The sequence below is a fragment of the Pollachius pollachius genome (genome assembly GCF_949987615.1).
Source record: "Pollachius pollachius genome assembly, chromosome: 9".
Lineage (NCBI taxonomy): Eukaryota > Metazoa > Chordata > Actinopteri > Gadiformes > Gadidae > Pollachius > Pollachius pollachius.
In genome coordinates this window covers 8,738,586-8,766,008 of record NC_136942.1, presented here as the reverse complement: position 1 = coordinate 8,766,008, position 27,423 = coordinate 8,738,586, and the positions used below count along the sequence as shown (strand labels likewise).

Genomic DNA, 27,423 nt, shown 5'->3' with positions numbered 1-27,423 from the left:
ATATATATATATATACACTGAATATGTTGTATATTGATAGTTCTAATGTGTAGCATGAAGTTATGAAGTTAAATTCTAGAAACAATAATCCAATAGTTCAGTATTGGAATATTGTTTTCTAGTAATTATCACAGATCCATAACATAATTGTGACAGCCCTCTCGCCCTTGTGTTGTGGAGCTGCAGAATTGTTGTGTTGCTCCTCCCTGTCTCTCTCTCCTCTCAGGTGGTTCCTGGTGGGTGGAGCTGAACAATCAGCTGGCTGCAGATATAAAGCTCTCCAGTCTGTCAATAGCACTCTCCCTCTCCAGACACCATTTGATTTTTGTTGCACTATTTTCACTTGATTTGAATGAACAACCAATAGTTATGTGCATTATGAAGCTAAATACTACAAAACAATATTCCAATACTTTTAGCATTGGAGTAGTTTTCTAGCATTTAGAAAAAATCCATAACAAAATATACAGTAGGTCCATAACTATTTACTTCTAATTTTTATTAAATCACTATTCCCAGAAAAGAAAAAAAACGATATTTACAAATAATGAAACTGGACTTTCTTCCACACTGCTTGGTTATGAAACACACAGATCCTAGGAGCGGAGCGTTCCAGTTCACAGGACAATAAACCGGAACAACGAGATCATACTATCGTCTTTGTCATCTAACAATGACTTACCGCTCTTTCATCTTCTACCATATTGAAAACCATTAGTTTAAAACTGAAGGCGGGAACCACTTTTCCGTAGTTCTCCTCAGCCCTGTTTCTGTCAGGGTGAGCCAAGCCAAACCTGATTCTGGATAATTCCGGATATTCTGGATGGAGCCCACATTCCAGGGAATTCAGTAATGCATGAATGACCTCTCAGGGCAGCCTAGTGGGGAAAACCCCAACAGAAAAACACCAGGCTCACAGTTTACAGAAGTGAGATGTTTCTAGCGAATTTACTTCATCCTAGTTCCTACAAACCTCAAATAGCACCGTCGCCACGGATGTGACGCCATAATAACTTTGATTTGCAACAAGAGCAAGAGTCATGATGAGAATGAGAGCAAGCCAGGACTAACATTACACAACAAATGTGTTTAGTCGCTAAATCCTCGATTCACTCAAGAGTCTGAATCCCAATGGGGTCGTCGTGGTTCCCTCCATTGCAGATAGCAAATAAACACAATGGCACACTAGGCCGGTGTTTCCCAGGGGCAGCTCTGCTTGCAGAGTTCAATGTTGGGCCCTGACGGAGCACATTGGTTTTTATGGAAGCCCTTATACAGCATGCAAGCCCTTTTTTTCAACGACTTAGTATCAATGACTGACGGAAAACAATTTATGGCTGAATTGGCAAACTGGAATTCTACCAAATAACAGCTTATCTCGGCATGATGACTCAAAGCCAAATCACGTCCGGAAACAAACCTTTTACCAAGATACCAGGTATAACAGGTTATATATAAACCCCATCATTTATCTGTTCCGTCATCTCTTGGAAAAATAATTTAACCATTTGTAATGTTTGCATGTGCTAATAATGATCATTCAATTATTAGCATGGTTCAATCATGTATGCGCTATCATATCCCTGTTGATTGGTTGTTCCTCTCCTTATGTCGGTCTGGACATGTTTTTATTGGCCACAGAAACTGGTGCACGAGAACCGCCTTATACATAAAGCGGTCTCCTCCATGAAGCCAGAAACATTGACTTACCACTGGCAGGCAAGCGAAACAGAATGAAACAGCTAAACCCATCCAATCAATAGTAGACATAATCAAATTTAAAATTGGTTCACTGCTCTCGTAGTTCTTCCAACCAAAAATTAAATAAAATCCGTAACAAACTGATAAATACACTCTGGAGAAAAGGAAATAAACAGAAACCCAAAACAGACTCAATAGTCAGTGAGACGGACGGGACGCGCTGTCTCTTTAAGACACAAACGTCCAGCCTCCGTTTTCATGGCTTGCTCGCTGAACACAACGGAAAAAGGTTGTTTTGGCAGTTTAACATATAGAAGACCGCAGAGGAGTAGAGGGGGGGGCGCCCCACAGAGTCGTCCCACAGAGACCCAATGAGGTCGAGAACAATCTGAGGTTCCAGCAGACTGCCCGGTAGAGGGCAGTCTGCACGCTCACGGGCTGTCCGAATCCTTCCCGTCCTCTGCATTCTGGGCCTCGATGGCCTCCTCGCCGGCCTTCAGGTGCTTCCTCATGTGTTTGTATTTGTCCACGTACGCCTTCACCAGGTTGGCCACCTTCACAGGGTTGATCGCCCCGCTTTTGCTGTGGGTCACCTGGTGAGAGAAGGAGACACCGTGGTGAGAAAGTTGCTTTTTAGCTTAACGATTAGGTTGCCAAACCATGAGGTGATCCCATATCTACTGATGCTCTCTACAATGGCACGGTAGAAAATCATCATGGTGTGGCTGCTTACGCCGTAAAATCGTAATCTTCGCAAAAAATATAGCCTCTGGTGCAGTCTATTGCACAGGTTGTCAATATGCAACCTCCAGCAGAGAAGATTATCAATATGAACCCTTAAATACTTATATGAGGATACCTGGGTGATTTCCTGATTTTTGATGACCACTGGCTCATGGTCTGTCACTTGCCTCGGATCCAAAACCATTTCCTGTGTTTTGGTCACATTTAGAATAAGATGGTTGGTGTCACACCACTTAATAAATAGGTCTCTCTCATCCTGGTACACAGAGGGGTCTATATCGTTGTGTAGAAGGCTCAGGAGCAGGGTATCGTCCGCAAAGTTCACCATATAGTTGTTAGGGTGCACAGTCCTACAAGATCCCAATCACCGCTCAGTGTAGGCAAGGCAACTTTATTCATATAGCACTTTTCATACACAAAGCAGACTCAAAGTGCTTCACAAACAATAAAGTGATATAATAAAATCAAATAAGTAAAAGAAAACTAAGTCAAAGTTAAGAAGTGCATACAATAAAATGTGTAGTGTGAGGCAGCACCCACCTTCTGAACGGCCTTGCGCACTATCTCCTTGTACTCATCCTTGGTGATGTCCCTCTTCTGGTAGTAGGGCTTGATGGCCAGCTTCACCTCTTCTATCGCCCGCTCCTGCATGTGCAGCTTCTTCAAATACTGCCGGCAGAAGCATTCACACGATACACAAGAGTTCATGCCCCAATACGTTAACGCAAACAGATGTGTTATTCATCAGTGTCGAGGCCACACACACACACACACACACACACACACACACACACACACACACACACACACACACACACACCTCGTCGTTCCTTGGCAGGTCCCCTTCCTTGGGGTCTTCCTGGACCAGACCCCCTGGGGCACTGGCCCTCCGCCGGGATGAGCCAGAGGCCTGATACACAAGGGGGGGGGGGGGCAGGGTCAAGGGTCATTTCATATTTTAAGGTTGTTCCTCACATGTGTGTTAGAGACAACAACTAGGAGTCATTAATAGCATCCTCAGCTGGGTGACTTTACGAATCACTGATATACATGAACGGATGTGGAACGGTGCAAAGCGCCGGTGTTAAAATAGGATTTAAAAACAGGAACAGTGCCAACAGCTGTTAGTATAAATAGGGGTGAACGACAGCTTTCCCATCAGGCTACCCAAAAGCCTGAAGAACACCAGAAATGAAGAGCTTAAGGACTTAGAACCGCACACCTGAACGGCTGCTTCTGAACCAATCAGATGCCGCCTGTAAGTGGAAACCCTACAGGCAGATATTTCAGGAAACGATGGTTCACTGATCTGGTCGGATGGTGAGCAACTCACGACCATATTTAGTCAGAGTAGGTCAAGGTGGTTTCGTTCTTGGAATGTGAAACCAGTACACTGTATCTCTGCTTGCTTCGGATCTCAGGGATGATTTCATCTGATATAATGGGTTTCTAATGGAGCCATTTGACAGTTGGATTTCCTTCAAAACTCATCTAATGAATTTTGTACTGCCAGGCAGCAATTTCCATTCCTGCCCTCAATGTGCCAAATATGGATCTTTTCCTATGCTGGTAAATCTCAAATGACCACAGTGACAAGCAGAATGCAATCAAAATCCTTCAAAACGGTGGGGTGTAAACCAGTGGGTGACACCCCAGACACTATGGCCATATTGTACACAGTATGCTTAGAACTTTCAAAACAGACTTTAAAAATACTTTTTAGACCCAGGCAATATTTCAGGACCGTGTAATCCTGAAATGTTGTTTCTACAATTTCTACACATTTTTATTTACAGATGGATATGGGCAATACCTTATTGTCTATTGTCTACCTTAGCCCTATTATTTTGATCTTATTGCCATCGGTTTGTGATTGTTATTATGTGAGTAATGAGAGCTGACGCACCCTTTCCCCCATTAGCAGCCATTAACAGGTTTGGACAAGTAAGATAACATCATCGACAGTCTGAGAAACTTGGGTGCTTTCCTAAGAAACCCATTGTCCCCTGCTAAGTATCATGCAGCAAGCATGTCAGATAATACTGATTAGGGAGACACATGACACCTAGTGGCCGTTTGAAGTGGGTGCACCGTGTCACTGTGTTTGTGGCGTGCGCTTACCTTATTGGCTGGTCTCCGAGCGCCTTCCTGCTTCAGCTTCAGCCTGTACAGGGCCAGCTCTAGAGAAAGGTAAGCAAAGCATATTTAAAATTTAAGTGGAAAACAAAATGCTAAAAACACTTGTGAAACAGACAGACCAGCACAACAAACCATTCGTTGTGCTGGTCTGTCTGTTTCAGACGTGTTTTTTCACACGTGAGTTAAGCAAAAGGGTTAGAGTTAAAGAGTAGTTCCACTCTCCTCTCGCTGCTTGGCCAAACTTACTGCTGGCCGATTTCTCCGGCTGCGGTCCCTCCGGCACCTCGATGTTCCAGGTCACGCGCTTCCCCTGGGATTTCGATTTGACCGCCACGGGGGCCGGAGTGGGTGCCTGCTGACACTCGCCCTGCACCTCGTCCGCCTCTCGCTCCTCCGCCACCTCCAGCCCAGGCTCCACCTTGACCTTCACCCCCAGCCCTGGCTCCACCTTGACCTTCACCCCCAGCCCAGGCTCCACCTTGACCTTCACCCCCAGCCCAGGCTCCACCTTGACCCCCAGACCTGGCTCCGCCTTGACCCCCAGACCTGGCTCCACCTTGACCCCCAGACCTGGCTCCACCTTGACCTTCACCCCCAGCCCAGGCTCCACCTTGACCCCCAGCCCAGGCTCCACCTTCATCCCCAGCCCAGGCTCCACCTTGACCACCACCTCCTGCTGCTGCTTTAGCGGCCCGCTGGCTCCCTGCTGCTCCCTCCTGCCCTCCGACCCCAATAGGCCCAGGTTGTCCAACAAGGAGTCCACATTGAAGTCCTCATCGGAGGAGGAGGAGGAGCAGGGTCGCTCCACCACCTCCTGCTTCACCATGGCGGGCGCGGGCTCCGCAGGCACTTGCAGGGCGAAACTCTGAGGTGGGCATGTTACCACGGTGACAGCAGGAAAGACAGTCGAAGACGAAGGCGTTGGCGCGGGGCTCGAGGGAGGGGACGGCGGGCTAGGCGGTGGCGAGGCCGCCTGCGGGCCGGTGTTCGCCGCATCCGAGTGCTCGGATGACCAGAAGTCGCACGGCTCCTCTTTGATGTGCATCAGGGGTTCCTTCTTGATGTCCTCTGCACTGAGGATGCCCTTCACGTCCGTCTGACAGCACATCTCCACCGTGGTCTCCGGCCGCGGGCCGGGCGAGACTTCGGCTGGTGTCTCCGTTTTAACTTCTATCGAGGACTGGGGAACTTTTTCTGCCGTTGCCGCCGTCAGGCTGTTGCCATCGAAATCCGGGTCTGTGCTTTCCCTCTTGAACTCGAAGTTGGACGTTTGGCTTTCCTTCTTAGAGCTGGGTTTCTTGGTTTCCCTTTTGTTGTCTTTAACCTCTCGGGGGTGGCTTGGAGTTGTTTCCTTCTTCTCCTCCATCACTTTCCTCGCTTCCTTGGAGGCAGAAGTGTCCGAGCCCGATGCTTTGGACGCACTCTTTGAAGACGCCTCGTCTTCTTTTCGCCACTCCCTGGAGCGAGACCTGGACCGCGGTCTCCTCTTGTCCTTGGAGCCGGTCTTCTCTCGGCCCCGAGAGCTGGAGGACGAGGGCTTGGGCAGCGATCGCTGGTTCTTCCTCGGCTCCGTCTCCCTGGAGCGGTCCATTGGATCCGGAACTCCCTCCCCTCTGGCTTCTCCTCTGGCCTCCCCTCTTGCCTCTCCTCTGGCCTCCCCTCTGGCCTCCCCTCTGGCTTCTCCTCTGGCTTCTCCTCTGGCTTCTCCTCTGGCCTCCCCTCTTGTCTCCCCTCTTGTCTCCCCTCTGGCCTCCCCTCTGGCCTCTGCGTGCCGCTCCCTGCTACCGCCCGGCTTGTCCATCTTGGCGCTGGGAGGTTCTCGGCTGCTTGAGAGGGACCCAGACCTGTGAATCAACGCAAAGGACTCCTTAGTGACTTCAGTGAATCGTATTAACTGACACACGACATATCAGATCATATCTGATGAGAGGCATACTGTAATAAGGATTTAACGACTAATCAATTAAGTGACAGTGTGATTGGGAAAGTATGCTGGGAAACCCAGTTCAAATAATACATTGTGGATGATAAAGCAGACTATACTGTTTACTGAGTGCTGTGACAGACGATCAATCCTGCTGTTGTGTTAATGTGCTAGTTAATCCATCCAAGTCTCTCTCTGTTTGCCTGCAATGTGTCTGTGCAAGGGTTGATTGGATGATTGCTTATGGGTTGTGTGTGGGTGTGATTTTGGTTGATTGCTTTACCAGGTGTCCAAGTCAAGCAAAGAGACCCATTTATCAACCGTGCATAGAAAAGGCTCCAAAATCTCTCTTACAAATGAAATTAAGAATGTGCTTCAGTAGAAAGTAATCTGGATTTATCAAAAGTGTGCGAGGCAAACATCAGTAAGTAATCAATCTTGATAAATCTTAGCTATTCCTAAGTGCCATGCTCGGTCAGGCTCAGACCATTTGCATTCAGAAACACCTCAAATTAACCATATATGGTCACAACGCATCCCTTTATCAACCACGTGAATGTGTTTTCCCCTCACCACTATAATGGCAAAGTTAGAAGAAAATAAACTTCTCCAACACTGAAATGGAAACGCTTGTAAACGAGGTTGAATTAAACTAAAAGTTACTTTTTGGCTTACTTAGTGCAGGAGGCATTACAAATAAAATAAAATTGCTGCATGCAGTTCATTTAGTCCAGTCAGAAGAGAGAACACTATATGAAGTAAAAAGTTTGACTTAATTGCCAAGCAGATCAGCACAATCTTTAAATACACGCAAGATGGTTTGCCAAGTCTTCCAGTGACGCAAGATAAGCCATTGCACTACATTAAAAAAAAAATTCACAGCTGTCTTTTATAGACATATTATACCAGCAGGTGAGTGGGATTAACCGTTACAAGCAGTTGTGAAAATCTGCCTCAGACATCAAAAATGGGCGTGTCCACGCGTGTCCTAGATGTATGACGGATAGATGAGCAACGTTTGCTACGGTCCACTGGGTAGGCTGGTAGAATGATCTATCCACCAAACATCTAGGTGGACACGCCCACATGTGATGTCAGTAGAGGCCGATTGGCTTGTAACTGCTAATCACACTCACATCTGGTGGTAAAATATATCACCTTTAAATGCTTTACTATTTGCTTGTGCTTTGCTTATATTTATATTTCATTCCTAAGTATAAGTACATTTTGGTGAATTCCATACTTAGCGTGGCAATGTTCTTACGCATTCCTTACTCACAAATCTCTGCCAACAGGTTGTTTATACAGCCCAGATGAAGCAACATGGCAAGAATGCATTGGGCTAAACATCCAAGATGCACTTTAAGTAGTCCAACTTCGTGGGACATGGGAGTTTCATCACGGCAGACGTCAAAACATCTTCCGTCGCCTAATGCCCTAGCCTAGTGCAGTCGGAGTCTCTTGTCACCTCGGTTGTCCATATATATACTCCTTCACAACCTTCCTTGACCGCCTGACGTTTTCCATTGAGGTCAAAGGAAAGAGGATAGGAAAGGACAGGACGCAATTCTTTTGACCATTAGACCGCAGACTATGTATCTACAGCAATCCGGCAAATGCAAAATGAGCCTCATGGTGTCTTGTTACACATCCTATGAAACAGCTTGTAAAGAATCCTACGACAAGAATCCTACAACACCTTTAGGCAGGATGAATCCAATGGAAGAATAGGAGATACCCATTATATCATTATCAGACTTTAGAGTAAACATGTTTATTGAACTGTTGCCATCAACATGGCAGATGTCAATCATGCAGTGAATTTCTACCAGAACCGAGTCGGACACTGCGCTCAAGGCTCATGGAACGTTGTTTCACCTGGAGCCTGATCGGGGCCTCCTCTTCTTCCTCCTGTGCGAGGAGGACGAGTCAGACCGGGAGCTCCCGGAGGAGGAGCGGGGCCTCCTCCTGTCCCTGGATCTGGACCTCCTGGAGCGCCTCTCCCTCTCCCTCTCCCCTCCTCGCCTCCTTCCTCCCTGGCCCGAGGAGGAGCGCTCTCTCCCCCTGCTCCGGCCGCCCCCCTCGGAGCTGTTGGACCGAGCGCGCCGGCCCCCGGGGGACGCCGGGGCCCCTGACCCCTCGGGGGTTAACCTGCTAGGACCCGCGGCCCGGGAGCAGGGAGCGGTGGCGGGCTCCGACTTTATCTTCCGGTCTCCGTGGGGGTCCTTGCCGGAAGGCGGTCTGGAGGGGGCCAGATCGGCCTGGGGTGGGCCGGAGGTAACAGTGTTGGCGGGCGGCCGGCTGGTCTGTTCCCGGGCCTCCGTCGGCTCCTTGGTCTTATCCGACCGGGACGCGGTAGCCGGGGTCCGACCCGGTGAGGAGGAGGAGGGACGGTGGCTGCAGGTTCCCCCAGACTCGGCTAACCCGGGCTCTAGCTTGACCTTGACGTCGGCACGCAGTGTTTGTGTTTCCTGGGTCTTCGGTTCCCCCTGAGACCTGGGGCGGGCTGCGGGTTCAGGACCGGCCCCGAGCTCTTCCGGTTCTCGTTTGATCACCAGACGCTCTCCTGAGCCAGCGTCTCCCCGCGTCGCCCGCCGCACCCCCCCCGCCGTCCTGGCCTCCATCTCTGTGATCCGGCGCTCCGATGCCTCTCTCTTCACGGGAACGCTGCTCCGAGACGGCGACGGGTCCCGATGCACTGCCTCGCTCTTAACGGTAACGGCGTTTCGTAGAGGTGACGCGGAGCGCTGCAACGCCTGGTCCCGGAGCGTCGGGATCCGGCGGTCCGACGGCTCGCTCTTAATAGGGATGGCGTTCCGAGGTGACGGGTCCCGCTGCGACGGAACCCTCTCATCGGGAACGGCGTTCCGCAGCGTTGACGCCTGGTTCCGGAGCGCCGTGATCCTGCGCTCCGATGCCTCGCTCTTAACAGGAGCGGCATTCCGGTGCGGTGGGGGGTCCGTCTGCGGCGCCTGGACCCGGGCTTCGCCGTCGGAGCTGTCCGAGTCGGACATGGTGGGGTTGAAGGGGTCGTAGATGTCCTCCACCTCCTCTTCCTGTTTAGCTGGGGCCCGCGAGGCCACCAGCTTCTGCTTGTCCCGGCGGTCCTGTGTCCGCCGCTGCTGCTGCTGCCGTCTCCTCACCTCCTCTTCCTCCACCCCGGAGCTGTCCTGCTGGCCGCCGCTGTCCCGGGACCGGGCTGCCGCCGCCGCCGCCCCGCTCAGACGCTGCGCACGCCACGAGTTCCCGCTGTTGGCGATGCGGAAACTCACAGCCGCCGAGGAATACGATGAGGACGACGCCGATGTCGATGGAGCGGCGGAAGACGAGGAGGATGAGGAGGAGGAGGCGGCAGCGGGCTGGCCGGACAGAGAGCGGGAGGAAGAGGAGGGGCAGAAGGAGTTGGAGAAGCCAGACGAAGGCCCCGCTCTCTCGGCCCCGCTCTGCCTCTGGGAATGTCCCTGGGGCCGGCCTCGGGTCTGGTCCACGCCCTGCTGCCTGCCGCCCGTGTCCCCGGCCAGACTGTGGATACCCCTCCTGGGAACGCCGCCGCTGTTGCCACGACAACCGTCGCCCCTGGCAACGGCACCGCCGCCCCTCGCAACAACAGCGCCGCCGCTGCTGCTGCTGCTTTTGTCCCTGCTACCATCAACACGACTGCCGTTGCTACTGCTGCTGGTTCTACTCTGGTTGTCCCCGGCATTCCCAGCGTCCTTCCCGGCACCGCCGCTGCCCTCTCGCTTTATCTTGGGGATCCTGGGGAGCCCGGACACGTCCTCCCACACCGCCTTGGTGGGGGCCTTTTTGGCCTCGCTCACGCTCTTCCTGTGGTGGGAGTGCGCTCCGTCGGTCCCCCGGGGGCCGGAAGAGGCGGAGGGGCCGCGTCTGTGGGGATGGGGGGGAGCCGGCGGCAAGCGGGGATGACTGGGGGCGGGCGGGTGCGAGTGTGGAGCAGGCAGGCTGTGGGGCGGATGGGCCTGGGATGCTGAGGTCAAGCAGGGGGAGCTGTGGGAGGAGGAGGAGGAGGGGGAGGGGAGGGAGGGGAAGGGGAAGGAGGTGAGGGAGGGGGAGGGCATGGACGAGGAGCTGGCCCCTGGGCTCACGAGCGAAGAGGGTCTCTCTGCAAAACAGATGACAGAATATAAGTGGATATGCATGGCTTTAAAAGAGTAAGCGACACACTCAGCTGTTTTCTATTACGAGAATGTTCTGCTTCAAGCACATGTAGTGAAAGTAGTTTTGGTCTTGAACATCAAATCAGCTTCTGACCAATATTCATTTATGAACAAAGTCCTGAGGCAGACGTTAAGGTAACCCACCTGGCTGCAGAGCCTTGAGCGTGCCGTCCCGGTTGATGACCACGGCAGAGCTGTCCATCATCAGCATACTCTGTCCTGATAGGATGCTGCCCAGCAGGTCCGGCACAGGGGTCGCCTCGGTAACGCACCGTGACGACGTGGGCATGGCCCCGCCCCGTCTGTTAACACCACAGGAGGAGAATGTGTTGGAAAACAAGAACGAGAAGACACAGCAGAAAACATAGGGCAGTGGATGCTGGATTAAACCCTGGCTAGGTCTATAAAATGCAGGTTTAGGATCATATGGGTATGTTGAACTTTTGAACCACACAGCTGGTGTTTGCTGACAGTGAAAAAACTATTTAGTTCTTTGGTTAATGTAGTTGTCTTTGTATTTCTGACTAGGTGGCATATTCACAATCAGTGGTACGCAGGAGCAGCCTCCAAAAGGTAAGGGATTGAGAACGAAAACTTTTCCTGATTTGTGACAAATCCTTGGTGGTTTTGACGTCGTTCTTACGGTGTTAATATTTTGGCTTGGTATATTCGTGCTCTAATAATTGCCATTCATCCCTGGGAAGCTCTTTGTAAGTTTTGTAAAGTGAAGTATAAAAAATTATCATCCTCTTCATCTTCTTCATCATCATCATCATCGTATTGTGGTGACCAGGGGTCAGAGGTCAGAGGGGTCACCTGGACAGGCCGGTGGTGATTGGCCGAGCGACCGGCTGGTGGGAGCGCAGAGCGGAGTGGGAGATGCCTCGTCGCTTGGCCTCCAGCAGAGATGTGACCTGGGTATGCGGCTCTTCCTCCTCAGCCCTTGACCACCATCATCATCATCATCATCATCACCATCATCATAACAGTTTGACCCAGTCAGGATCACTTACTTAACTTAGGATAACTAAAACCGTCAATGAGAGTTCTGATGAACAAACTTATTTCCTTATGAATATCTAGATTCAAAGATAGATCAACGTCGAAAACGTAGAAAACGGTATGAGGAAACGCTACTCAACTGTAATGGAAATTTCTATCAGACATGATTTTCCCAAGACACTGGATCACTAATTATTATGAGTTATTATTTATAGAAAACATTTCACAGTTGGTCTGCGCTATCAGCCTTGTGGGGGGTGGGGGGGGGGAACTTAAGGCAGCCACGGCTGATCTACAGCAACACCATGAGCTGCATCATGGGAGAAATGGCATCCCCGTCTGCAGCTGTGAATCAAGGATGTTTCCCTGCTCCCCCACTGGAGCGTGCCTTTTAATACTATGTTAACAATAAACTCTTTATCAAATCTGACCTGAACACAGTTCACAGAACGTCCACCACTTGCCTAGCGGGACACGCCCCATACCGTCACGCTCCGTGACGGTATGGGGACGTCCGTGACGCTCCGTGACGCTCCGTGACGTCCACCACACGTCCCGCTAGGACGTGTGGTGGACGTCCTGTGAACTGTAACAAAACACCTGGCGTTCTCCGAGGTCGACTTCATAGATAGATTAGCGCTCGAACCTACCCGTCCACGTCTCCGTCCAGGTCAGCGGGGTCTCCGTAGACGGAGAGCGACGCGGCACCGATGTCGGCCCGCATGTTGCCCAGCGTGTGCTCTGAGGGCCGGTACACCGAGGGCAGCGTCGAGCCTGCCTTGGGCCGTGCGATCCCAAGACTCTTAGCGATGCGGCTCCGGGACGAGGCTGGAGTCTTCGTCACCTGGATGGCGCAGGGGGGGGGGCGGAGACACAGTCACACACACATACAAACACTATTTTAACAAATACACACGTTTTAAAAATGAAGTAACGTTGTTTAATGACCACACTCTCTAAGCAGAGCACTTCAAAACGACCCATGATAGTAGAAATCTTTGTTGAAATCTTAAGTGTTTATGATACAAACCGAAACAGCAAGTGTAGAATTGTAGAAGATTTTTCAGTAAACATAGTACTTATTACAATACCGTTGACACAAATGGGGTAGGTTTCCTCCCCCACAAAAAAAGAATGTTCTCCCTTCCTGATTAAGGGGAATTTATGACTTGGACACTGTAATGGTTCAGGAAGTGGTCAAGGCCACTTCCTCCTCAACCAGCCATCTTTCACCCTCTACAACAGCCCCTATAACATAACATCACCATCTACAACAGACCCTTTAACATAACATCCCCATCTACAACAGCCCCTATAACATAACATCACCATCTACAACAGACCCTATAACATAACATCCCCATCTACAACAGCCCCTATAACATAACATCACCATCTACAACAGACCCTATAACATAACATCCCCATCTACAACAGACCCTATAACATAACATCACCATCTACAACAGACCCTATAACATAACATCACCATCTACAACAGACCCTATAACATAACATCACCATCTACAACAGACCCTAAAACATAACATCACCATGTACAACAGACCCTATAACATTACATCACCTTCTACAACAGACCCTAGAACATTACTTATTCCATCTATTGAAACCCTATTATATGTGAGCAATTCTAACTTTTAAAATATGTCCATGCTCAGTGTAGTTAAAGGAAGTTTGTTCATATTTCTTGAGTGTGGGTGGCCTGCTGTGTCAAATGGAGGGAAAAAGATTTGAACAGTGAATGTCGAGACACGTCATTGATTAAAACGGTAGTATCTCAGGCATGAAGTGCATCGCAATGTTATTAACGTACAGGTTACAGAGTTTATCGTAGCTATGTGAAAACAGTTTTTTCCTGTTGTTGAAAACGTTTGGCCAAAATCTATCTTGATACAAGACAAAGTGAATAAACAGGCTGTTGAGGTCAGTATGGGCTTTGAATAGATGGCCAACGATAGCCCCCCTTAAACACTTTTTGCCTGCACGCTTATCTGCTTCAGCGTCTCGACCTTTAATACCAGTTCATTATTTAGCTTTGCATTGCAAACAATCTGACTCTGTACCCAAAACAGCCACCTACTACTGCGGTCTAGACGCCTACAACTCCCAACAACTCTGTCTCAATGCTGCGGCCTACTGTCTCACGGCAGCACTGCACCCTGTTCAAGATGGAGGCGGGCTGGAGCTATCAGGTTTTGATGGACAGTTTGAGGATCCAATGAAGTGATGAGTTATCCGCAATTGCCGTTGTCCCAATTGTAAGTGCTTCTCACTTCAATATCTTTACTGTACCAACAGCGATATATCTTTTCTTTCTTCTGATGAATGTATTTATTGTAAGTTGCTTTGGATAAAAGCGTCTGCTAAATGTCCATTAATGAAAATAAATAAACATGATGAAATATGCAGAAACGAGAGCTGCAACGCCATGTTTGAAAATGGGTGATTATTATCCGTTTGTTTTGCTTTTGCTGAAATGACCTCCATACGACCCGATCCCTTTGGCTACCCCCAGGAGGGGAGTCATGGATCCACCAGGCCCCGGCTCTCTGGAGAGAGCAGTGAACAGGTGTTGGTACCACGAGAGGAGAGACTCACCTGCTTCCTCCTGGACTTCCTCCTCACTTTCCTCCTCCTCCTCCTCACCCCGGTGGTGCCGGCCTTGCCACTCTGCCCCTTGGTGGACGACACCTTCCTGGCTTTTCTACGCTTGGCTGTGAACACGACAAAGGGACCCCTGGTTAACGGGTGACTCAGGGTTTACCAGCGCATGCATGTCTGGAAATATGCACTTATTGTATGCTGTACGTCCTGGCACTTAATGTACGCACTTATTGTATGTTGTACGTCCTGGCACTTAATGTACAGACTTATTGTATGTTGAATGTCCTGGCAGTTAATGTACTCACTTATTTTATGTTGTACGTCCTTGCACTTAAAAACAGTACTAAGCATTGTGTAGTCTAATCCTAGCTATCTTTGTTGTTTATGGGAAGGGGTTAACCTATCAATTGTAAGTGCTTGGCACTTGATTCTATGAACATTCTTACTCTACCGACAGCGATATATTGTTGTCTCTCTTTCTTCTGACAAATGTACTTATTGTAAGTCGCTTTGGATAAAAGCCACACTATTTTAGTACTTTACAGAGAGATTAAAGAGATTTCTTGTCCTATTTTAGGACAAAACCAAAATATGTGCGTGTGTGCGTGACACAGTAGAGCATCTCCGTGACACTTCAATAGACACACCCTGTTTCAGGCTTTCAGTTTAAGCATCATTAACTAACAACCCTGACACACAGCGAGTATCAGTTCAACGGTTACATGTGTTGTATCAGGTCTATTCATGCATCGAGTTACATATCGTCTTCTACGGTCATGTTCTACACTGTTTGTTTCTACACTGAGCTCAGTCTAACTTCATGTGACTGAACCTCTGAACGTGTACCCGGGCGGTGTCGGGGTCGGTGCGCGGCGTTCCAGACTCACGTCGCCGACCCACGGCCGGGCGCCAGCTGAGGTCCCGTATGTAGACGGCCGTGTTGAGGCCCGCCACCACCGCGTTGATGGTGTCGTCCAGCCAGGTGGTCTGCATCATGTACGTAGGAGCCAGCTGGTCCAACACACACCAGGCGTTACATTCAGGACAAAACACAGCAGTAGGACTACAGCTCCCAGCATGCAACACGGAGCTCATCTCCTCTGACACACACGGGTTAGGTAAACCAGGCGGAAAATTGATCTGACAAACGTGTCAGATCAAAACAATAGCAAATTATTTAGCCACAACAATCAAACCAAGCATGCAAGTCCCACTAATAAGATATTAATTTTGACATCAACATCATTACACTCATATTTAAACTTGGAAAGTTTGCACTTAGATACACGAACAAATTTATCAAAATCAGGCAAAGTGACGCCATTCACTGTGTTGTCCTCTCGTGCCAATTCCGGTTTGAAGTGAAGCGAAAACGTATTCTAATCTGGGAGAAGCCTTACATGCAGATTTCTGTCTTTTAGGATCGTTATTCAGTCTTATTTCTTGTTTTTCACGAACTGAAACTGCCTCCCCCCTGTGCCGAGTGGTCCTAGCATTTTATGCATGGCGAAGGCTTCGAAGGACATTCTAGTCATCACCCTCACAAGGCTAGTGCCAGTCCCACCACAGTAATGAGGCTTGTGTCAGTTTAATCACACACCACGCCACGCCGCTTTGTTATGCTGCAGGGAGAGAAGAAGAAGCCAAGACGAGAAGCCACACTCCTCATGCCAAACCTGCGCGGTGCGTGCCTGGGTGATGCGGTGGCGGTTGACGTTGGCCCGGACCCGCTCGCTCTGCTGGGTGCGGGCGATGGCGCGGGTCAGCCCCGGGCCGGCGGCGCCCCGGGGGCTGCGCATGGAGGAGGACCGGGCGCGGGCCGGGAGGCTCTCCGCGTCGCTATGCTCCTCGTCGGGGACCCCTGAAACAGCACAACCCCCCCCCCCGGGTGAATATCCTCCACGAGCACCACAGGCTCCTAAGATAAGGTCTGGAAGGGTTTAGGTTGGTACTGAATCCATTACTTGACGATGACTTCAATTTCTAGTTTTAAAAAGAGGACTGGAAAATTGATATGATAAAATGCAAACAAGTCACCGCTTGTAGATTTGTTGATATTCGATGTCTCAATCTCTAGGTTAAACACTCGTTATTGCATGCATTAACCTGTGATTGGCTGATGGGGTGAACCGCCAACTGCTGATTAGGCGTTGATGCGACAGACCTGTCCTCCACTTATTGAAGCTGTATTGAGGGGTCGTTTACAGGGGAGCGGGCAGCTCTGCCCCACAACAGAAAAACCATGAAACCATTTTCTAAAGACAATGTTTGTTCCTCCTTTACGAATCATACTTCCTACTATCTCCACTGATGGAAACATTTCGATAATTTAAATGAAATTAAAATGGCTTTTTATCTGATTCCTAATACTACTTCTCTGCAGTTTTTGGAGAAATTAATGCTGTGATCTCTGATTGGTTAACATCCTCAGTGGGCTTACTGGAGTTGCGGTTGCTGGCCTCGCACTCGGGGCAAAACCATTCCTCCACCGGGACGGCATCGATCGGGGGGGTCAGGCACTCCATGTGGTAGCTACGGCAACAAACACACAGAACCCAAAACTTGGATGGGCGGAGACAGGAAGTACCTACACTGAACCTTTCGCTACTACTAGGTTGTGGTGCATCTGCATTTTGTGCGACGCAGATTGTGTGTGCCTGTGTGTGTATAGACATTTTGTATGGTGGGTATCCTATTCAATAGTGTGTATCTGTTATCTATTCTACTTTCTGCTGTGGCACCTGAGGTTCCCATCTGGTGTCCATAAGTACGCCCCCCTCCCTGATCTCAGGTAAGGAGGAGGTCTAGTCGGGGTCCCCCCCCCCAACTCACCCAGCATCGCAGCCGTCACACAGCAGCAGGCGGTCCTCACGGTCGCTCCCCCGACACACCTCACAGGTGACCTGCTCCAGCTCCAGGTTCACCACCTCCTCCATGCCCTCCTTCACTGGCTTCTCCACCATGATCTGAACCACAACCGAGAGCCGTGATACAATGTGCAGCCGGGCTTTCGTGGACGCATGGAGCTCTGGATGTAACACTACAGCAGAGGATGATCTCCAGGGTTTCCTGTTATGATACCCTTGAGCTAACAACAAGACAACACCGTTGAGCGCAGGTAACCTTTTACTACGGAGGTCATTCTGCATAAAATACAATGCATAAGGCATAAGGAATATGACCACATATACTCAAGGTGATTATTATTACTCGGTAAAGAGGGATGATTTGGATGATGTGGATGTGGACGGATAAGGCCATGAATCCATTGTGTACTGCTTAGCCACAACGGCAGACAGATGGGATAATATGGCGTGAGCTAGAGATGGGCGATATGACCTAAAATCCATATTGCGATGTACATTGCAGCCTCTTGCAATAAAGGTATATATCACGATATAAAATCATAAAATAACCGTTTCAGAACAGGTTACATAGACCCTAAGGAAAGGGTCTATGTAACCCTTTCCTTAGGGTTACGTAGACCCTGCTAAATGTATTTAAAAAAAGAGAAATATGTCATTTCGAGAACATTTATTGTGAAACACTGTAATCATACAACATAATGTTGCAGATAAATAAAATTAGTATTGGGTTTCTTTCCTTTAGTGCAAACCATTCTAAAAGGCACTACACTTAGTTTAAGTCCTTGGTTCTTAAATGCCACCCAAGATGCAGAGAACAGGAAAAACGGGTGTCTTTCTAGATAAGGAACAGGCACTGTACTGACAAATAGGGATGGGCATGATTAATTGATGATCGATCATTGATTGTTAAGATTTTTGTTGATTACGTGATATTTTTAACCATCAAAAGGAGGTTGACCCAGCCGGAGAGGTGGTCTCGGAGACATTGCTCAACATGGAGCAAAGAGGAGACGGAACGTCTATTGGATATTTGGGTCCGATATCCAAAAGACATTCCGTCTCCTCTTTGCTCCATGTTGAGCCACCACCCGACGGTCCGACAAAAGCAAGTAAAAAGTATGCTGGAAAACATAACTTAAAAATGCAGATGTATTTAACGCATTCCGAGTCAGGATGAGGGAGGGGGAGTTGGACCAGTCCGCAGATCAATGTATATCACGCTGGATATCCATGATTGTTTACTTTCACTAGTGCTTCCCCCCCTCCTTTTTCTTTAACACTTTACAACGCCCCAGACCTTTTTGTCCAATGATTTAACGTTCTTTGCACACATGCAGGTTTGTTGACAAATTCTGGCACTGTTGCGAAAATTGCAATGTGAAAAGGAATTGCACCAAACCAAAAATTAAACATTGTATTTTGCGTCATCAACATGCATTATCGCGATAGAATTAAAATCTCTATCGTAGGCCATTTTTTTATCGTTTATATCGTAAATCGTTTATATCGCGCATTACTAGCGTGAGCTATTTAAGAAATGGTGCATTGCATTGGGCATTCTAGTCAGGTGTTGGAACACAGGGATAATAAAATATGGCAAAGAAAGTAAAGTCAACACACTCACCATCTTCTGAACTTTTCCTCCATAACATTTCCGCAGGTAGATACTACCAAACACAATACGGTCCACGGGACAAGAGTTTGCATTCTGTGCATAGGAAGGAACAAAAGACAATTCATCAAAAGAGTAGAGAGCGGAGGCACATTTTGGGAGGGGGGGGGAAGGTACAGTCCCAATCGATTGGATGACATTTGACAGAATCGATTCCCTGAAATGTTGTGCCTGACTGAGGCCTTGAGAGCAGAGGCTCCGCCCACCTTGGACCACAGCAGGATGCAGTCCAGGCAGAAGTAATGCTGGCAGCTCTCGGGCGTGGCCACTGGCTGGCTGCCAAACGAGTTCAGACAGATGGGACACTTCTCGGCGTCCTCGTCGGAACTCATCCCATCCAGGTCGGCGGAAGTGCCGGCAACCGCACCTTCGGCGGGCTTGCCATCGTCGTCGTCGTCCTCTTCTTCTTCATCGTCGTCTGGGGGAAGATGAGAGCGGACAGTGTCACTTTACCTTGAATGATATGGTGGCCATGTGGCCATCAAGCTGACAGACGTTATACATCTACTTCTTGGGAATCCGAATACAACAAACGTTGTTCATGCGGCACTCGTGTGATATTGTACTTTTGCTTTATGAAGTGTTACTCCAAATTAGAAAGTTATATATAATATTTATAAATAAATATTATTTATTTATATAGACTGACTATGAACCGTTACAAAAACTAAAAGGAAAAAACGAAACAATGAGTCGAGTCAGAATATTGACGTCCACTAAAAGTCTGCAACGTGACAGCCCTATTTCTAACTGCTTGGTGGCACGAGAAAGGGAGCATGGTTGCACAGCGTCCATGAATTACATACTTTAGGGAATACCTTGGAACATGTCTGCAGCACATGTTGGCACTCTGTGTGTTCCTCAAGTAGTAATAGCACACAATAATATCCAGAAGTAAAAGAAATGCAAGAGTAAAGAGTGCAAGAAAGAGTAGGCAGACTGGCCTCTAAGGCTGTCCCCTGAAAGTCGATGATTCGAATCATCAGTAGGGAAACCCTGCAGTCGACTCAGAGTATCTGAGTCGACTGCAGGGTTTCCCGCCGTCTTCCTTTATTTTATTTTTTTAAATTTTTTTTCAAAAGACCCAACCTATAGTGTAGACGTGTCAGACCATATGCATGAATCGACACATTTATTGTGACTTTTTATTATTCTTCTGCAGCGGCAGTTGGTGTTGAAAATAAATTGCAAACTGCGCGTACAGATGACACCGCAGGCTTAATATTCACCATTTGCATCATAGCTCTAATGATAATAATAAAGAGAAGCTTTATTTAGACACTGTCCATGTCACTGTGGCGATCGATTCATTGTAACTTTGTTTGCTAGACAGAATCTCGCAGAGGGAAGCGGCTGTCTCCCCTTACATTGTTGCTACATTTTCTCTAGGAGCGCAGTCAGTGTGGCGACACAGCACTGTGTATTCTTTCGGGCTCAATAAATGCAATCAGATCGTGAACACGGGACTCATATAGTGGATTATCCACTAGCCTATACATGAGCCCCGTGTTCATCATCAGACCGCATTATGGGCAGGAGCCTAATTAAAACCCGACAGGAATAAGTTGGCTACAATTCAGACGAGTTTGACTGACAGAAAACTGTTCAGGTGAGAACGTAATGAGCGCAACATGCAAGCATAAATAAAAGGCCTATAGCCTACCAAAGCAGAGTGTTAATAGAAAGAAAACTAATTTTTTAAACCTCCAAAAGACCGGCACCGCACGGCCGCCGAATAGTCGTATCTCTGGACTGAAATGGCAGATCTGATTCGACTCAGAAAATTCAGAGTCGGGGACAGCCTAACTGGCCTCTAGGAGGGGTTTGTCAACATTTAGACAACACTGGACTACAAGCAACAAGGTCACTATGACTTCTTCTGGATGCTTTGAGTAAACCCATCAGACTCTTATGAGCTTATATAAACAGAGTTACATACCACTAAAGCCACTATAGACTTTACTCAAATCCACATGTTCTCACCATCACTGTCTTCCTCATCTTCCCCATCAAGGAGGTCATCCCCTTCTCCGCTCTCAGAATCACCCTCCTCTTCCTCCCCAGAGTGGTCCTCGGCCTCGTCAGAGTCATCTGTCAAGGAGGAAGTACAAACATGCAGTTGTTGTTTTCTCATTCCAATTCATTTGCATCTTCACAGGATGTTGTGCCGGAGGAATACCACCATGAGAAACATATGAGAATCTTACCAGAGATGTCCCACACAGTGGGCCTCTTCCTCTTGCCATGAGCCTGGTTCTTGTTAATCAGCTCATCCTGGCTGTCCTCCTCCATCTTTGACCATCAGAAAACTAAGCTCTGACGTAATGAGATAAACAAAAACTTAACAGGTGGGGTCTTTTAAACAATACTGAATGTGTCGGTTTCAGAAAGGTCAGTTCATGTATGGATTTCAATGACGTATACTGGTACTTACTATTTAGAAGACTGGGGACTTTTGGATATTTCTTCACCTTTAAGCCAGTTTAAACTGTTATTCTTCAAGGAAGGAGGAGGAATACTGAACATAAATAATCAAGATAGAAACTTGCCCAAAGTTTCAATGACCTTAAGATTTAGAGATTTCTCAATTACGTATTTGGTGTAACATTTCCTTTCTAACAACACACCAAAGGTCTTGCTTCTCAAATGTTCAATGTTTTCCACAGCCAAATCAAATTTCTGAGCATTGACATGACAGCAGACAACCATGTGTTGTACACAACCAGAGGGGTGGAGAAGCAATAGAAACACGGCTAGCTAGGATATCTGCTGTCTGCTGCGAAAACACACACACACACACACATACACACACACACACGCACACACACACACACACATCCATCTTTGAGCATGCATGCATACATGCATCAAGAAAGCCACTGCTTCGCCCGCATGTGTGCGAGACTGTTCCTGATGGTGGTGAGGGAAAGAGAGACGCCTCCTCGCTAGCATTCCGCCTGCAGTGTGTGCGGGGCTCGGGGCTAGCAACGGTTGTAAACAAAGGTGACAGCGAGAGTGGCACCAAACAAGAGGGCTTGCCCTCGGAAACACGGGCACATGGGGCGAAAAAAAATACAAGGGCTAAAGCGGGTGTCCACCGTCCGCCCCCCACGCTTTGGACCACAGCAGTCCGGCTGCACAGACATGAACCCAAGCAGGCTAGCTAGTCCTGCTACATGGAGTTAGCACCAGGTCCAGCTTCTCACTCGTAAAGACAGTAGTTAAGTAACGTCAATCGAGCGTATGTTTACCTTTAGTCTATTATATGGCGGGCGGATGTCCATTTCAAACATATAATGTGAATTTCACACCTACCCAGTTGAGTTGGGAGAGACATGAGTGGTGTGTGGTCTCTGCCAGCGTTGAGTGACACCAACGGCTGGATGTGTACGGCAATGCGGCGTTCACGTCACGTAGGACGGAAGTGAACGATGGCTGTTGGGAGGTATTTTGTTTGCTGTTCAATCGCTTCCTTTTCTTTTTTATGTACTGCCTGGTCGGGCTTATATGGCCTTTCAGAACATAAAAAAGTCTTAGTTGAAATATCTGCTGAATGTTTTTATAGTACATCTATGATGGAATTACGGTTGCGAAAGGGGTAATTACAGTAAATCCCATATAGCCTGAACGCAACATCATGGCTGAGCGGACTCAAATCACAGTGAGACATATCAATCTGTGTGTTTCAGCCATGGACATATTAAAGAAGCAACCCTTTGGTGGACTTTGATTGCACATATTGAAACGTAGCACCTCTCCCTGCCCTATCTCAAAGTTGACGATTATTATGCGACTAATTTACATATTATTCCAATAGTATTATAGCGGCGCAGAGTCAAACACATGTACGATAATCGCATTTAAGATATATCATTTAATTTGTGTTAAACAAAATCATGTCTGAGTTGAGCTGTACAGGCTTAACACAAATTCACATTTACCTCTTTGACCTCTCGTACCCGTGATCTACACAGTGACCCCGGGATCTGTCGCTCCCTAGTAGCGGCTGTGAGTGCTCTGTCGCCCCCTAGTGGCGGCCGTGAATGGGCGGTGACATGTGTTGCATAACCATGATCTACGTTTGTTTTGTATGTTTACAGTAGGCAGTTTTTATTCCACATAAAAAACACTGACCTCTCGTACCCGTGATCTACACAGTGAACCCGGGCTCTGTCGCCCTCTAGTGGCGGCTGTTAGTGCTCTGCTGCCCCCTAGTGGCGGCCGTGAATGGCCGGTGACATGTGTTGCATAACCCTGATCCGATCCACGTTTGTTTTGTCTGTTTACAGTAGGCAGTTTTTGTTCCACATAAAAATCACGGGGAGATCTGATTCAGCACAACTGTGCGATTGCACAATGGGTATCATTTAGGGGCCTAGACAGTTTAGGATTAGGCTGTTACGTTTCATACACATTGTTATTTTAGCTGTATTAATAACATTTCTAAGCAAGCTCAAGTTGCAGACGGCAATTATTCGGACATTAAATCATGCATCCCTTTTTAATACTTTTTCGAAATAATACTGTTTGTAATGCAGCTTTCACTCCAAAATGCTTCGCAATAATGCAAAATAATGATAATACTCAATAATATAATCAACCATCATCAGAATAATCTAATAATAATTAGAAGAACAATCATAAAAGGATCAAAGCCGAATATTTAAAATAAGTGTATAGGGTGGTCCACACAGTAACTAATCTAAAAAGGACACGGAGTGCTAAGTAAATAATTGATAACACCCGACTACAGTGTGGCCCAACCCGCATCACCGCCCAACATCACACGGCCCATTCCCTGACTCTGCTGTCATGCTGCATCCTCGCTACGTGCACAGCCGCCCTCCGCTCATGGCAACACTGTACAGAGGCGGGAGCCGGGTCAAACCACTCTCCTGGCGTAGGGGTCGGAGGTCCGCTCGTAAACGGGGAATAAAAACACGCTCTTGGTTCGCCCCGTGAATGCGAAGTAGAAAAATCACGTCGTACGTTACACTGAAACATATGCGGTGTTGCATGTGTGGGATAAAAAAGGGGAAAAGAGGAAATGTAAAATCCCAAATGGTTTGTTCCTAATGTAAGACGTGCAAAAGCGAACGCACCGCACCCCAACTAGGACTCGGAAACACCACCGTGCACATTGCTGCGTTGGGCCCGCCTCTCCAACGCTTTTTCATTCGATAGTTGCCTTTCATGGGCGGAGAACACCACCTTAATTTGACAGAGTATTGGCCTGGGGTGATGCCAGTATTCGTCACAGTTCCCCAGGCAGGCCAGGATGCGGAGGGAGGGCGAATGGGCAGGGCAGGGGGGCTCCTCTAGTGCAAAGTGAGCTCAACTTCTGTGAGGTGGTGGTGTGCATTATATGTTAACCTCCACCTAAACTTTAGCATTTCACTTTCATTGTCTTGGATGGAGATAAATTAAACTGAGCCTTCAGATTTGAGTGAAGGCTGATCCCTGCGACCCTTTTAATTTCCCTCTGAAAGAGAACTTGGAAGCTGGTAAGTATTAATTTCTAGTCGTTATTGCTGCAGACTATGGAGGTGGTGCATTGATGTTTATGTAAATAACGATTTGCAGCTATCGATTTATAAGTTCAAAACTTTTAAAGTACCCGCCTAACATCCATTTCAGCTGACTACATCTTCAGTCGTGTTTAATTCCAGAGTGCGTCCATCTATAACCTTTCCAACCTCTTTAATGAATAATAGGTGAAGAGAATTCCGGCCATAACAATGTGATGTGTCGGTTTTCCATTGCAGGTCGTGTGTTATTTTTTCAGTCCGGACGCGGTTATCGTCCGTAGATATCTAAAAGCAGGTGAGCCACTGACTAACGCACATTGTGCCACTTGCCCATTCCACTGTGCGTGTGACAGCGGCTAACCTGTTTTTGGGGAAGCCACTTTGGGCCGGTGTCGTGGGAGAGATTCCTCAGCGCTGGATGAAGACCTGTCCTGCACCCAATCAATGACAATCCTTAATAGGCCAACTGTACGTCGCTTGCTTATCTGGTATGTAGACCTATACGCACCATGAATGCAGCTTTAGCATATGGACAACTGCTGTTATAGTTCGGTCTTATTTATAGACACTACCCCGTTGATGCCTTGGCCATCCCATAACGCCCTCTACTGTCAACACGTCAGGTGCTTTATTCGTTTGGTAGCATTTTATCAGTGGCCTTTTTTATTGTCATCATAACTTATTTTTATCTCAATGTACAGTTTGTTTTTAAAATTATAACTAACATTTGTGTTTCGTTGTAGTCTCATTGTCTCTGGTGTAAATCCTTCTTATAAAAGTGACCTGTTCATCAATCATAATTTTTGACATGCAAATACTCCTCATCAGCCATAAACATTCAGAATATTATTATCAAACACAAACATACACACACACCCTAATCTTAATATGATCACAACATTAATATGAATGTTTGAGCGTTAATAACACGCTTATTAGGCAACTCATTCATGTGGACTTTCAGAACGCCAGAAACTTGTTTTGATTGATATTCCATTGAATGGAGTCATAACTGGTATGTTGTACATAACCTACCAGAGGGCTGTCCTCAGTGAATTAATTGATTGTGTGGGATTGGGCGTAATAACATTTAACACCCTATGTGTTAGCTATTCCATTGAACCATTAATATTTCATCTCTTTCTTGCTTAAACTATAGTTTTTCTAACTGGTTTCGTCAGTTGATTTCTCTTGTATACTAGTATAATGTCACATGTCCAGATATGGGGGCTCCTATTGGTATAGTAGCCCTCATGTTAAGGCATCAGGAAGGTCAGACATAGGCTGATAGGTTGTCCAGGCTGTCAAGAGATTTGTGGCTTATCCAACGTCATCCATTTACACGACCAAATCTGCCAATTAAACCTGTAAATCTGACTGTCTGCCGTCAAGGCAAAAAAATATACAAGTGACTTTGTCTAAGCTATTTATTATTTTCTTTTTTTTAAGCCATGGGTCATGTAACAGAATGAAATGGCCATCAAGTGGAGGAAGGCAGTTCAGAGGGTAAGACAGGAGCCAAGTGCCCGGTCTAAGATTATTTATACAACTGCTGTGTGTGTGTGTGTGTGTGTGAGAGAGAGAGAGAGAGAGAGAGCTAGAGTGCGATAGTACACGTCTGTGTCAGCTGGTCTGTTTGTTTACCCAAACATGCTGAGGGTGACAGGGAAATGTTTAGCAGAGGAAGTTCAGAGCTGCGTGATTGTGTTTAAAAACAGCCAGTGTTTATATATCCTATTTCAGCAGACAACATAATCGCTGTTCCTAGAATAATAAGAGCAGAAGAAAGTTATTATCATCTTGAGGAAAGGATAAATCTTCTGGGGCATAATGTGCTTTGTGCAAGAATGCTTAACAGCCAACGCCCCTGTGTAAAAGATATGTCATTTTAATAACTTAAGGTGATGTAGGTTAGCATCAACAGCTATTATTTTAGGGTTAATTGTTGGAAATGTCAAAGCCATCCGTCAGCTTTAAGTGAGAGAAATGGTCTATGAGAATATTTAGTTTTAGCTTGCCTCTTAGAGCCCATTTAGACCGCCCCCGGCTAATTTCTGACCAATCAGGTTATTGCTTCCATGATTGGATCCCGGAATCCATATTGCCTGTCAATCACAGGTGCGTAAATGTAAAACATTGTTGGGGTTGTTTAGTTTCTAAATCATGCTTTCATCCACTCTTTTCAGCTTTCTCTCCTAACGAATGTTTAATCTTTTCTACAGCACCTTTAAGCCAATGTACTACTTTAAAGTCGAAGTGTGTACGATTTGGTGGCATCTAGCGATGAGGTAGCAGATTTATTAATTTATTTAGTTATTTAGTCCGTCAAACTATAGGTCATAGCTTACAAGAAAGATTTTGATTATGATTGTGAAGCGTACAATTAATTCCTTAATTGCCCTAGGCCTCTAATGTCATTGTTGCGACAAAATTTTCATAGTGGCGTGACTTAAGAAGGGATATATTATAGTAGTTCTGATCTAGCAGTCCTACTGTGTTATGGCAGAACTTCTGATCCAGCAGTCCTACTTTGTTACAGCAGAACTTCTGATCCATCAGTCCTACTATGTTATAGCAGAACTTCTGATCCAGCAGTCCTAATATAGCAGAACTTTTAATAGCTACGGGCAGCTATGGCATTTCTATAACCAAAGCCACTCATATTATAGCTCTGAAATCATACCTACAGCACCTTTGAGGAAAAGATAAGTGTAGAAGATAAGACAAGGCATGAAGATAATCTCTAATAGGGCAAGTTGTAGAGAAGATGACGATACATAATGATGCAGATACTGTGTGATAAAATTAAGTCCTGCATCTCAGAGGGACTTCCATCTGTTGAATGTGTTTTGTTCCCTGAGGTTCCTCTTGGTTCATACCCTGAGGAACGCTTTGGCTGAGCCCAAGGCAAAGCAGATAGAGAACTTCAAGAAGGGACTTTCAAGCGAAGAATCACAGCGAGGAATGCAGGTGTTAAAGTCCCGTCCAACAAACCCTCGGATATAGGGAAAAGTGGGGCTTTACGAATATACCGTATAGGACTTCT

At 47.2% G+C, this 27,423-nt stretch overlaps 1 protein-coding gene across 2 annotated transcripts; it reads right to left on the bottom strand.

The window, feature by feature from the left end:
- Positions 1–478: 478 nt before the first annotated feature.
- phrf1 (PHD and ring finger domains 1) lies at positions 479–22,231 on the bottom strand. 2 transcript variants are annotated; one of them, XM_079743496.1, is made up of 20 exons: positions 22,165–22,231; positions 21,284–21,345; positions 21,057–21,165; positions 20,833–20,940; positions 19,056–19,267; positions 18,802–18,885; positions 17,143–17,276; positions 16,751–16,842; positions 15,987–16,171; positions 15,198–15,321; positions 14,305–14,420; positions 12,336–12,529; positions 11,500–11,625; positions 10,828–10,985; positions 8,387–10,628; positions 4,831–6,428; positions 4,567–4,625; positions 3,266–3,355; positions 2,986–3,114; positions 479–2,294 (listed from the first exon to the last, which is right to left on the bottom strand). In XM_079743496.1, the coding sequence occupies exons 3-20, from the start codon at positions 21,139–21,141 to the stop codon at positions 2,133–2,135; spliced, it is 5,898 nt and encodes a 1,965-aa protein (XP_079599622.1). In that variant the 5' UTR covers positions 21,142–21,165; positions 21,284–21,345; positions 22,165–22,231; the 3' UTR covers positions 479–2,132. The 2 variants fall into 2 exon arrangements, with proteins under 2 accessions (XP_079599622.1, XP_079599623.1); XM_079743497.1 differs by having other exon boundaries at positions 21,284–21,367; positions 22,165–22,212.
- Positions 22,232–27,423: the final 5,192 nt, after the last annotated feature.

Bases quoted from the DNA above. Each gene is read 5' to 3' on its own strand.
- phrf1 (XM_079743496.1), bottom strand. From the start codon at position 21,141: ATGGAGGAGGACAGCCAGGATGAGCTGATTAACAAGAACCAGGCTCAT. The intron at 17,277-18,801 runs GTGAGTGTGTTG...GTTGTGGTTCAG, and splicing joins GAGGAAAAGTTCAGAAGATG to ATCATGGTGGAGAAGCCAGT. The intron at 2,295-2,985 runs GTGGGTGCTGCC...TTCTCTCACCAG, and splicing joins TGCGCAAGGCCGTTCAGAAG to GTGACCCACAGCAAAAGCGG.